Source organism: Xiphophorus hellerii, chromosome 16, assembly GCF_003331165.1.
Source record: "Xiphophorus hellerii strain 12219 chromosome 16, Xiphophorus_hellerii-4.1, whole genome shotgun sequence".
Classification (NCBI taxonomy): domain Eukaryota; kingdom Metazoa; phylum Chordata; class Actinopteri; order Cyprinodontiformes; family Poeciliidae; genus Xiphophorus; species Xiphophorus hellerii.
In genome coordinates, this window is record NC_045687.1 from 22,052,571 (window position 1) to 22,065,958 (window position 13,388).

At 41.8% G+C, this 13,388-nt stretch overlaps 2 protein-coding genes across 5 annotated transcripts in view; one reads left to right on the forward strand and one right to left on the reverse strand.

Moving 5' to 3' along the window:
• Positions 1–407: 407 nt before the first annotated feature.
• Positions 408–9,995, reverse strand: LOC116735477 (TLC domain-containing protein 5-like). The gene is made up of 4 exons (XM_032587400.1): positions 9,928–9,995; positions 6,448–6,547; positions 1,498–1,693; positions 408–1,095 (listed from the first exon to the last, which is right to left on the reverse strand). The coding sequence occupies exons 1-4, from the start codon at positions 9,993–9,995 to the stop codon at positions 557–559; spliced, it is 903 nt and encodes a 300-aa protein (XP_032443291.1). The 3' UTR covers positions 408–556.
• The window catches only part of plppr2a (phospholipid phosphatase related 2a), a 49,507-nt gene continuing 45,235 nt past the window's right edge, over positions 9,117–13,388 (forward strand). For 2 of the 4 annotated variants that reach the window (XM_032587930.1, XM_032587926.1), the window contains exon 1: positions 9,118–10,999. The gene's annotated coding sequence lies outside the window, so the exon portion shown is untranslated. Of the gene's footprint in view, positions 11,000–13,388 lie in introns of all 4 variants that reach the window. The other 2 variants (XM_032587927.1, XM_032587928.1) reach the window with 2 other exon arrangements.

The following is a 13,388-nucleotide window of genomic DNA, read 5'->3' on the forward strand; positions in this document are numbered from 1 at the left end:
TTGGATCAGGCTTCCTATGAAGCTATAAGAATGATAGAAAACATGCTAACAAAAAGCCTCAGACCTGCAGCTCACAGGCGGTTCTAGACACAGGCTAACAGAAGTGGCTCTTTGGCTCAAATATATATTAAATTATGAAATATTGCCCTGTTTTTTGTTTCATTCTTTTCTAATTGCCCTGAGGGCAACAATTTATTCACATATATGTACATTTATTATTATTGATACTTTAATTAAAAATGAGTTATACAAGTTTATGTCAGGGAGCAGGGGGGGCGATGACATGTTCGCATACACCTCGGAAAGTATGTATGTAGTTGCGCCCCCTGCTGGCAGTTCCTCTAAAGATCGGACCTCTTAATGCGCATGCTCTGCTCGTTGTCAGATCATTATTTAGTTTGCAAAATAAATGTACTTATCAAGGTTTTTCAGAATTGTTTTTACACAGACTTTAAAAATGTTGCAGTCCACTGTACCGCAGATAAAATAAATAAATAAATAAATTCATGGAGCGTCTGTTAAAAACATGTGAAAGCGGTTGAGTTAGTCTTCTCAATCACTCTTCGTGCCCAACTGGTTTTTCTTCGCTTGTCTCTTTGAGCTCGCGGTTCACCATCCACTTCCTGTATTTGGCCCTGGTCTTCTTGTAGCCGAAACTGGCGATGTCCACCATGAACACCCAGGCCAGCAGATACATGACCACGCCGCCAAGCTTCATTATCAGCAAAGTCCTGGGCGAAGTGAGCTCGCAATAAAACATGACGGTCCCCAGGCCGACGCGCACCGCGGCGAACAGCAGGATGAAGAGCAGGTCCACGGCGTCGCCCAGCAGGCTGTCGTAGAGTCCCAGCTGGCGGAGGAACCAGCGGCTCTGCAGCAGCGGGTTGGTGATCTCGCTGCCGAAGATCACCCCGCAGGTCTCACAGCCCGACACGCCCATCAGCAGCGCCAGGAGGATGCCCACGATGCTGGCGGCGTGATGCGCCAGCATGACTGGGCCCTCGCTCCGGTAGCACACGCACCAACCCAGGTCAAAGAAGAAGTAGCCGAGGCAGACTGCCAGGGCAAATATCTGGAGGTCAGTGTTTTCTGTACCTGCAGAGAAGATAAAAAAATTAAATCTTAATCCTATAAGAATGTAACTATTGGACCAATAACATCCATCTTCAAATCATTTTTTGAGATCTACAGGTTTAGTGTGATACTTTTAACCCCTTATTCTTTGCAAAGCTAAACCCACCGAACCTGTTTTTGTGTCCATGCTCAGCATGTCTTCAGATTCAACAGCAGCAGAATGGTTTCTGGTCTTTTTTGAACTTCTGGGAATCAGACTTCCAAAATTATCTCAGTCATTCTTAATAAAAACCACTTAATATTTGGTTTAAACATAGAGAACCATCGTAAATTGGCTTTGGATTTATTGTTCTGAGTAACAATGCGCCATGTTTGCCTTCGAACTGAACCATCCCATCACAGTTTCTGTGTTTTGCTGCTGACCTGCATGTGTGAAGGGCCAGGGACCGTCAACAAACACAACGTATGCCGTCAGCAGCACTATGATGACGCCATGGGTCAAGGTGACCAAGCGGCAGTTCCACTCGGGCCCTCGGTGAGAGAAGGTGGAACAGAACAACAGGTAGAGGCACAGCCAGCCAATCAGGCTGCAGATCACCTCCAATGCAGGTATGGCAGTCTAGATGGACGTAAGACTGGACATGGACAAAGATATAATAGTGTTAGTATGTTTTGATGTCATATAGTTAATGAAAAGATGATCAATTTCATCTAGAATATAGACTACAATATAGCTATTTTTCTTTGGAAATTTAAAATATATATTTAGACTTTCAAAATGCTCTAATCTAATTGGTCAGTTGTGACCTCATCAGATTCTCAGGCCTTGTACACACCCACCTGAATAAAAAAAAAAAAACATTTTAAAAGCTAATATAATACACACAGAATCTGTTTCGGAACGGTTGTCATCCACGCTAACACACACAAATGTACAATGGCGTATTAAGGCCGTTGTAGATAGAAAGAAAATCCACAGAGAAAATTCCTGCCAAAACTCTGAAATGTTATAGAAGAAAAACAAGCAAATTTCTGAGTTTCAAAAGTCAAAAACTTTCAATTTTTGAAAGTCCAAGAGTTCAAAACTTTTGAGTCAGAAATGTTTGTGTTTTTTCTGAGATTATTCTCAAAATTTGAATTATTTCTAGCAAATCTTCAACTTTTCAAACTCAGATTTCCACATTTTTTTCTTTTTTAATATAGACACGTACATAAGAACCCATTTGGAATTGTGTGCCTTTGGTAAGGCACCGACCCACCAGTGGGTCCAAGAGTTCGTTACCTCAGAGCTTTTTCAGCAAATGTTTTTCCATCTCTTCTTTACCACATCAGCTCTTTTTCAGAAAAGCCAAAAGCCACTTCAAGTGAGCGGAAAACGTTTTTGCAAAATTAAGGAAGTTATTTCAAATTTTGCTGTTTCCATCAACCATTTCTAATGCGGTTCGTTAAAATGCGCGTAAACAAATGTTTATGGAAACGCAGTGACAGCATCATGCTGTGGGAGTGGGAGGAGGGGAGCTGCTCTGTTTTAAGAACAGGGAAGCTGGTCAGAGCACATATTTACTTCCATAGACACGCCGCCGTCAGGAAGTCATTGCAACTTTACTCCTCTATTAACCCTTTAGCAGCATTTCTTTCACCGCCATTGTACTGAGAAGTAGCTCCCATAATGCCCAGTTCCACCAATTGTTTGCTAATTGCTGCTGGCTAGTCTGAAGGAGCTGAGAGGGGGAGTGACGATTCTGTTGTAACTCGGAGAAACTTGGAAAGTGCAGCTCAGAGGAGGAGCTTTGTCCTCGAAGGCGGGGCTAGGTACAACCAGGCACTTTGCACAGCTGAATGGTTGCCATGGAAATTAAAGGATTTCTCAAACATGCATGAAAGAATCAAGGCAACACTCCAGGTATGTTTTTGAGGACATTATAACAGGATGTTTTTACATAATACTGCATCTTTAAAAAAACTGAAAGATGAGATGAAACCTTTATTTCCACCCAGTCAGTTTTGTCTTAAAAATCATAACCATAAAGCTAAAACTGACTAATATTACCACAGCCAGATGTGATTTGGTAAGCTATTAACGACCCAAAGTAAAAACAATTTCAATACCGTTAGATCAAAAACTCTTTGATTCTCGGATCTTCTCTTGCCGTTAAGAGTTCGTGACTCTCCATTGGACGCTTCTCTCCTGCTAAAGGAACTCCAGGAACTGCTTCAGCCTACACATCATCATCATCATCATCATCATCACATGCAAACACCCACAATCACCCAGAGGTAGCATATGATCCACCCAATATATACACACTGACTCACCCACAAAGTGGCCTGAAGGACGTGTAGCATACTGTCTGCACAACCTGCTCAGAGCGACAACACTCAGCACGCATACGTACAGATGAACCGTCTCTCTGTCCTGTGACCTAAATAACTCTATTTAAAGTCTCTGTTCTCCGTAATTTTCATGCTCATTATGATCAGCCGCCCTTCCTCCCTCCTTCTGCTCCTCACAGCGGCTCCATCCTCCCACGAGGGCGACGGATGAGAAAAGAGAACCGGGACGTTCCGTTTGTCTCACCGAAGGTCGATCAAACCGAGACGATCCCTTTAAAACCCAATCTGCTGTGACGCTGTTGTTGTGATCGGACCTTTTTGTAACGCGCCTGGATTTCCCTACACCGTTTTGTCAGAATAGAGCCGTGGCGACACTCTTTCTTATTCATGATCCATCAAAGGAAGCAGGATTCAGCTTCTGTTCATCAGGCCGACGCTGCCGCGTGAAAGCAGCTCGTGTTCTGGGTGCTAAACAAAACTTTCATCGTCCAGCTCAGCCACACGTCTTCTGCGAATATTAGAGAATGTTTATTACGAGAAGAAAAAAGTTGCGATCGAATATTTTCACTGTTATGCTCCCCTAAAGATTTCACAGTGGAACTGCTTGAAGCCAGGATTGTCCTAATGAAGTACTAACAAATTAGAGTCTTCATAAAAAAAAGACATTTTAGGTTAATTTTAGTAATGTAAGATAATATAAAGTATGAATCTTTTAATAATCACACTTTTGGCTTTCTTTTTAATTTCATAGTAAATAGGATATGCAGTCACATTCAATAAAATGTACGTCACAATGAGTCTTCTGTACTTTTTGAAGGTAATAACGTTTAAGGAGGTATTGAGCATACTCTTCGTTAAGCTCACACTTTTATTTTATTTTCTTCATTGGTCTGATGTAAAATTCCAATTTTAAATGTTACATTTTCATTAGCTGTAAGTGGAAAATCATCCTAATGAACATCGATGACGGCAACAAAAACACGTTTTCAAACATCCATCTGTGTGCAATCAATCTGCATTAGAAGTTTCTCTTCCTGATGTAGTTCCAAAAATAAACAATAATAATAAATAATAATATTCTAATTTATTGAATTTTTTTATGCATAGAAGAAATTATTTTTTGGTTCCAGCAGTTTGAATATTTTTGGTTATAAGTTGCTATGGAAACATGCTTAATCTTGTGCATGAGATGCATCACGATGATCGCGAGTTTTGGGTGCAAATATAAGAAACTGCGACACGTGGGTTTGTTAAAAAAAACAAAACAACAAAAGACTTTGACTGAGCCGTCTGCGGCAGCAATTGTGTTGTACTATTCTGAAAATGTATAACGTATAGAGGTCTAATTATGTTATATGTGAAACTAGAACGCTTCATTATTATCCTGTGATCTTAAAGGGGCAGGCAGGCATGAGGTAACCTTTTGTTAAGGTATGTGTTACATGTAACTCAGTGAAGGGTTTGTGTTTTATAGCTGTAGTTTTCACACCAATAAATCCAGTTTCTCCTCATAAAAAACTTTGAAAACTACATAGTTTTCCTTCCCCTTATACGTAGTTAAACCCTCTTTTTACTGATCTGTCACATAGATTTCTAATAAACTCCACTGACTTTTGGGTTGTAACTTGACTAAATACATACAAGTTTAAGGGGTGTACATTCTTTTGCAATATAATAACTTTGTGGAATCTAAAATGGATCTAAAATATATTTTCAGGGATATTTAGAGTGTAAAATATATGAATCATTTCTAATAGCTGTTATTGTACCACAGATGCCAGATGCAATTGATTACTACTACATGTACTGTTGTGCAGTGTTTTAAATTGCCAGCCTCTTTAAGCCTTAAAGTAAGAATAGTTTTCAAGATGGGAAGGAGAACTATTTTTGGATAAAGATATTTCTGGGCTCTGCTGATCCGTCCTCTAAAAATATATCTGTTACTCATGTTGTTTCTTTCCTTTGATTTATTTCTATTTTTTTAAACACAGTTGATAAGAAAAAGAGACACTAAAAATACAATAATATTTTTTCTTCTTCTTAAAATATAGAAATGAATGTCATAATATCTGATCTCTGGAAATAGAGAATAGTTTTTGTTTTATAGATAGACCAACTTTACCTAGATGTGACTTCACCTGTCACATCTAGGTAAAGTCACATCATGTAAACTTACCTTTTTTCAGCTTTATGTCTTAGTGTTATTCCCTCATTAAAGACATACCTGGAGATTGCTTTCATTCGTTCATGCATGTTTAACAAATCCTTAAATCTCCCACGGCAACCATTCAGTTGCGCAAAACGCTTAGTTGGACCTAGCTTCGCCTTCGAGGACGAAGCTCCTCCTCAGAGCTGCAATTTCTGCACTTCCACCTCACAAAGCAACCCTCTCCTGCCACTCCCCCACCCGACTCCTTCAGACTAGCCAGCAGCAATTAGCAAACACCTGGTGGATCTCTGCGTCTGCTGAGCTCATTATATTATCTACTCCTCAGTGAAATGCTGGCATAAACGTTGTTAAAAGTTTAATAGAAGAGCCATGTTGTGATGACTTCCAGGCGGAGTTACAGAAAGAGCAGGAGCTTCTTAAAGAGACAGAGGCCCAATTTGAAGCTGTTAAACTATGAAGGAAAATTTAAGTCGTGTTCGATATATACAGAATTTTGCAACAACTGAAGGTATCATTTGATTGTGATATATGATTGCACTATGTGCCTGAAAATACATAATACTGTCCCATTTGTACCTGTACTGTTAATTTTTCCCTTACTGTTTTCTTCTTATTTTGTGTTTACATATTTTTACTCTTGTAAAGAGTCTGATTTGGCCCTACAGAGGAACAATACAACATGTTTCTGTTCTGTTGGAACAGATCCAGTGGTGAGTCTGTGGTGCTGAAGTCGATGCCGGTGGACAGACGGCGTAAAAGGTGCGTTCCATTTGTAGGAGTATCGACCAGCATGAACTGCCAGAGCAGCATATTGAACGTGAGGAAGAAATCTTTCTGAGACGTGAAACTTCTTCGTCTCATCCTCCCACCCTTCCTCTGCCTCCGCTGCCGATTGTCCCACCAGAGGAGGCTTTCTGCCTCACCGTGTGGGAGTCTGAACGCGGAGCCTCGGCGGCTCTGATCCTGGATCTGCCGAACACAGAAACCGTTTTCCCACCTCTCCGCCTCCTGGCAGCAGCTCCATACCAAATATCTGTGCCTTTTTGTAGCTATGCTTGCTGTGCTTCTTTGCCAGTTGTTCACCATCTCTGTTGGTTTTGACTCTGTAAATGCTCATGTAAAATCTTCGTTTTCATCATCTTTCCTGGATTTTTCTTGTGCTTTTCAGATGTTCTTTACTCAGGCTGGTCATCACAACACGGCTCCCTTTAATAACGTTCCTCTGAGAGGCAGCTCATATAACGAGCTCAGCAGACGTGCGGTTCCATCAGGTGATTGCTAATTGCTGCTGGCTAGTCTGCAGGAGCTGAGTGAGGACTGAGCGTTTTGCACAGCTGAACGGTTGCCATGGGAAATTAAAGGACGTCTCAAGCATGCATGAAAGAATCAAGTGTCCAGGTGTGTTTTGGATGAGATAATAACATTATGACATTATGTAAAACTCAAAAAAGTCTATTTTACATAATGCTGTCCCTGAAGAGCAGAAATGTTGTTTTTTTGAGCCTTTTTCATACTCCGGAACTTGTTTCATTGGTTTATAGTTCTGACTAGTTGAAATTTGCAGATATTAAATGTACTTTACATTTACATAGATGAGATGTAAAGTAAATGATCTGATAAATATACATTTACGTCACTAAAACGCGTCTTCAAACACTTTTTTACTCTGATAATCAGTTAATAATTAGCCATGCGCACAACATCTCTACATTTTCTCATTGACTTTAGTTATTAGACCAAAAAAAAATTAATGCAGGACAAACACTGTAGTCCAAAATAACATTTACCATCTCAGCGTTTGCAGTGCTATATTAAAGAGCTAGCTTGCGCTAGGCGTGGTTTCGCCAATACAGTCGATTTCTGAGCAGGTTTTCAACCTGTCACTCACATCGCTTTGCACTGCCAGCCACTATTAGGAGTTCACCGCCTTGATGGGCGTCGCCTTCATTTACATCTAATCATAGAGAGATTGTAGTTTTACCTCCATGCTCCTCGGCCTTAAGCCCCCATCTGGCGTGATCACAATAACATGCATCATTTCCCTTTGTGGCTTGGGGGTTTATTGTTAAAAAACAAGAGACCACTCCACTGGATCCTGAGTAAGTGGGTGGGGTGGGTCGGTGGGCGCAGCCAATCACACAGAAATCTGAATACATGAGAAGGAATTCATTTTTTTCAATCTCCATAAAACAGGAGCAGACCAGCTGGAGCCATCACTTGGTATTTGTAGACCCTTTGCTTTGATGCGTTTATGGTAATTATTTGGCTTTTTTTTCTTTTTTTGAACGGCTGTGCGGGAAATCAGAAAGTAAATATGCAAGGCTCTCAATAAAACCTCGCAAAATCTCTCTCCTGTTGACACTTTACAGCAGAGTAAGAACAGCTTTCACCTCATCTGGTTTAATCAACACCAACCGTAAAATAGGAGGTCATTTTGAGCAATAACCTCTTAATCTTCTCAGTCAAATTACAAACCACTAAAAGAACTGATGATAACCAGATTTTCTTACAAGGTCTTAAAGTCTCTTCTTCCGAAACTTGATCTTATGGAAAGTCAGCAACAGCATATTCCTTCAAATTTGGATTATGAGACTTCAAAAAAATCAACTTAGTTCACGATAACTTTCTTTAAAGTCTCTGCCTCCCAAGAGTCAAATTGCCAGGTTTGGTTCCAACAGGATGTGATGTTCATCTTTTTTCCAAACAAGGTTTGCCTGTTTTTATGTGAAAGAAATGGCAATTTATTTCAAAATGTTCCCGGAAACATACTGCCCCTTTAAAATCCTTAACCCCTACCTCCTGTAATGGGCATTCCTCATTCCAGACATCAGGCATGGAGCATGGAGGGATTTCCTCCGGTGCGTCTGGAGACCGAGGGGGGGGGGGAAGCACATCACCATGAGGCCGGGTACACTACCAGGTGAAGAGTAGACCCCTGGGAAAGCCATCCGCTGTGCTGTGAGCTATAATGGCTCGATAACTGGCAGATTTCTCATTTTCGCCCTGCTCAGGCCATATCTCATCTACCACTATGACAATCCCACTGAGACCCACACTGGGCAGGAAAGCCGACTCAGCACTGGAGGAGGGGGGGAGGGCCCGGTTAGGTGGTAATTAGGAGGGAGTAACAGAGAAGAGCAATGGATTTCACTGACAGATTATTTAGGGAAATAAATATTCCTGGACTTGACCCGTTTCTTGTTTTGCTATTTGTTTGATAATCTTAAAATATTGATCAGGGAATGTCTGTGTGACATAGTAGAGGCTTCTACTTCCTCCAAGATAATGCTGTATTTATGAAGCGTGCGTATTGCCAGGCAACAGACACACCCAAGATGAGCCTTGTTTTACCACCCCTGTAGAGGTCCATGTTACAGATCAAGTGCATGGCTTCTGATCTAAGCTTTTTTAAATTCTATTTAGGTCATTTGATTTTTTTATTTTTATTTTTTTAACATAAAATTAATAACATTTCTAGTAAAAAGAGTAGTGGAATTTTTTAAATGATAAATAATTCAATAAAAACATGTTGACAAACCATTACACCGTCTCCGATCACTGAAATTCTTCCACTAGCAAAAGTCTGGGAGTCTAGTGTGCGCTACAATGCTTGTGAGAAGTTAACAGACATTCATACGTATTGGTGCTCGCACTGAAAAGATTTGAAACATCCAGTTGGAACGGAAGCGATACAGAATGACTCTCCTCCTTGGGGTTTATCTCCAGTAATGTAGCTGGACATTTAAAAATGGAGACAAACAGAAGGAATTTGATGAAAACATTCATGGAGAAGGAGAACCAAATAAATGTAACATCGCACAGAACAATTGTGACGACGGCGGGATTCTGCGGTTTGAGCCCCCTGTCTGTCTGTTTTCGTCATTGTGTCCTTGGACTAGTCACCTGCTCCTTACATTATTTGATTGGTCCTTGACCAAGTACCAACATCCCCAAGGCCTAACACCAGTCACTGGTTGGGGACTGAAGTTTGTCGTTATAATTAAGGCTTCACAAAAATAAATCACTTGCAATGAAGTTACATTTTCCTCGCTCCTCTCTTCTACAACTGTGCTTCCAACTCTCTTTGTGAACTTTAGCGTGTTGGGAACTGCTGCAGTGAGACTCCATCCAACCGGCTGAATAACTTATTAACATACAAAGTGTGAACTCATTACACTTGGAATACATTAGCAAACCCTTGTTGTGTGCCCATTGTGCTACTAAAGTTGAATACACTGATGTTACGATGATCGCAATATTTTTTGGGGCGACTGTGGTGACAGTGGGTCGCCAGTTCGATTCCCATTCCATCTGAATCTGTCATTGTGTCTTTGGGGAAGACGCTTCACCTGCCTTGCCTGTTGGTGTTGGTCAGAAGGGCTGACATGATAGCCAGACCGCCCCAGTAGGTTGCCATCATTGGTGTGTGAATGGAATTGACAAATTTTCTTGCAAAGCCTCTTTGAGGGTCCTGGAAAGCGCGATACAAGTCTGATGTCACTTCATCTTCTAAGCAGATCAAGGCTGTGGAAACTGCAGCAACAAAATACGTCTTACATCGGAACATGCTAGTTTCTTCCAGATCATCTTGGTAAACTTTGATTTACCATCGTTGGGATATTTGCAGTTAAAACAACAGATGTGTGTATTGGCCATCTGCTGTGGCCAGCCTCCGTCTTTGTCTCTGCTCCTGCACCTCTGTATCAGTAGCCATGTGTCATTAACTCGTTTCCTTTCCTCTCGGCACCTCTGCCCCTTAGTTTGCAGAATTCTTTCATCACTCTTGTCTCTCCCCCCGCCTGGGTCGGGGTACACGGCCAAGAAAGGCAAAGGAATGGAGGGACGAACTGTAGATAAAGGGGGGAAGACGGATAGAGGGATGGAAAAAGGCAGGGATGAAGAGGCAAAACAAGCACTGAATACAAATGAGCTGACACACATAATGCTCTCCCTCCCTCCGTTTCCCTCTCTCTCTCTTTCTGCTCTCGATCACTGTCTCCCTCACACCGTTTCTTCCCTCTTGCACACGTTCTTGCGCTCTCCGGCTCCTCTCGGCGTCCTCTCTGCTGGATCAATGGAGCGCAGGAGGTGATTTCAGCCCCTTGATTTATTAGTCACCCCTGGTTGCTGGAACAAGCCAATTAAAGAGGATTCCGAGTGTGTGCTCCTGAGACGGAGACGATCCTGAGACGGAGACGATACTCTTCTGCTGCTCCCTCACGCTTTTACTGTGGACCAGGAGGCAGCGAGGAGAAGAGGGTTGCAGGGTGGTGTGGAGGGGTGGTGGTGGGTTTCTTGGACGAGGAAGAGAAGAAGGACGTAACGAGGGACAATTTCACGCCACTTTAGCATCATTTGTTCTGTCATGGCCAGGACATAGGACTCCACAGCAAACATCAGCTTGGCGGCAAGGTACCCAAGGTGGGAATGATGTGTGTAATGACAGATGGCAGGTTTTCCATCTCCTTTCACTGTTGATGTGATGTGTTGAGGAACCTACCTGATTGGGGAGCTGTTAGAAAGCAGCTACTATATTTGGTCTCTGAAAATTTCCCCCTCTTTCCATAAAGAATTTCCTTCTACACAGTAAAAGGTTTGCTTGCTTGTTTTTTCCTAGAGGCTCCTAGCGTGCCTCTTGGGTTTCCTCCCGAGGGTGTTCTGAGGTATTCCCCAAACTGAAACCCCAATTATACAATGCAGCATTAGTCCTGCTATGGTTTCTAATCCATGCTCTGTTCTTTTCATTAGAAAAGCTGTTTGTCACATAGCCAGAGGACGGGTGTGTGTGTGTGTGTGTGTGTGTGTGCGGGGGTGTGCGTGCGCGTGTGTGTGTGTTTTTGACAATTCGTTTGTGGGTCAACTTCACAATCAGGATAGCCTTGTTGCACATGTTTCTAGCTCCTATGTGCACAATCCACCAACAGTACGGTCGACCACTGGCAAGTGTGAGGCTACAATAACCACAGTGTATGGGAACTTTGGAGTTTGCGTATGTTGCTCTTCAGTAGACAAGGCAAACTGACAGAGCAGCTAACCCTTCAGGGCTACCTGCTGAAACGCTGAAGCAGAAAAATAAAATTTTACATCACCTCCACGGTGACACATCCTAGGATCATCCTTTGAGAATGATTTTCTTCAGGATGGATGGGGAAGCTGGTCGGCTTGTATGTTTGTCTGTAATCAGAAATGAACGCTGCATATCATGCCGACTTCCACGGAACATGGGTTGAACTTACGGGGTTGGGTTGAGCTCTTTTCCAGTCATTTTGTCCGGTCAAAACGCTTCACGCTTGGAGCCACATTCACACTCACACATTTATACACAGAGACCCAGATTGGTAGGGAACTTAAGGTTAAGATAAAAGATTTTTTTTAAAAAAACACATTTTCTATTGCTTCAGTGCATGTGCAGTCAATGGTGAAGAGCCCCAGGGGAATTCTGGGAGAAAACTTGTTGAGGTTGTAAAACATTTGAGATTAAAAATTCTACACCAAGTGATATTTATGTCCTGGAATGGCCTAGTCCAAAATGAAAACTATTTTGAAGTAGAGATGCACCCATCTAATATCAATATCTGTGTCTGTCCAATATTGAAAAAGAAATCTAGATCGGATATCGATGACTATCTATGACTATGGAAATCCTCTGAACCATTTGAAAATTTTGTTGATGTTTATTTTTTACATATTTGACTAAGATAGTCAACTTATTGCTTTTGTCGCTTTCAGTTTCTTTATCACTTTTTTTCCCATTGGCTGTTCTGCTCCTAATTACACTGACCGAATAAATTATAGTTGTGTTATTTATACATGTTTGACCAAGTTTGTGAAGCTATTGGTGCATTTAAGTGAGCTGTACTGGTGCAGAGTTATCAAATACATTTGTAATTCAGTACATTTATGTTCGTGTTTTTTTTTTAAAAAGAAAAATTTTAAGTCAATTCAGCACTTTTTTCCCCCCGTATCAGATCAGTATCGGCCGATACTAATCCTCAGATATCGGTATCAGAATCTGAAGTGGGAAAAAGTGGATCGTTGCGTCCCTAGTGTGAAGTTTGTGGCGAGACTTGAAAATTATTCTTCACAGATGCAGATCCATCCAGCCTGACTGAACTATCTGACACATAATGGAATAAATGCTCCCAAATTATGCGGTTCTGAAATAACCCCATTACATTTTTCAAAATCTACTCTGCCACGGACTGTTGCGCAGCAAAACAAAAATAACTCCAGTCCAAAAATAAAAAATTGTTCAAAGGCATTTAAAAGGAAGAGATTGCTGGTGATAAAACCCGGTACCTGAAATGGTAAAAATTCAAATGACATTTTAACACTGCTGCAGCTTTGTGAATGCTGCGGCAGCACAAAATGCATATTGAAGCAGAAAACGGCACAGAAATATGCAAGGCCATTTGCTCTGCAAGGGCAAAACTGAGCTGGACCCAAACCGTTGTGTCCAATTATTCAATGTGTCTGCATTTCCTCCCCACACCTCCCCCTGCACACATGCACAGCTCTGTGTTTCGTCTGTCCTGGAGCGTGGTGGCAAAAGAGAGGACAGACGGCTGCCCGGGTCTCTACCCTTTGACCAGAGTCCTTGGAGCGGCAGGACATTCAAATGTCCTGCTGACCCTGATGTTTGGGTTTGAGTGTGCGTGAGACAGTCAGCTTCCTCTCTGTCGCTCCTTTTCTCTTCTCGCCACCACCATTTTGATTTCAGTTCTTTCATGGATTTATGATGCTGTGGTTTGTGGAGAGTCTTTGGTTGGAGTCCATTTAATCTCTGAATCCTCAGACAGATAAACTTCAG

Bases quoted from the DNA above. Each gene is read 5' to 3' on its own strand.
- LOC116735477 (XM_032587400.1), bottom strand. From the start codon at position 9,995: ATGGCAACCTACTGGGGCGGTCTGGCTATCATGTCAGCCCTTCTGACC. The intron at 6,548-9,927 runs GTGAAGCGTCTT...TGTGTTCGGCAG, and splicing joins AACACCAACAGGCAAGGCAG to ATCCAGGATCAGAGCCGCCG. The intron at 1,694-6,447 runs GTGGGAGGATGA...ACGTCCATCTAG, and splicing joins GCAGCGGAGGCAGAGGAAGG to ACTGCCATACCTGCATTGGA.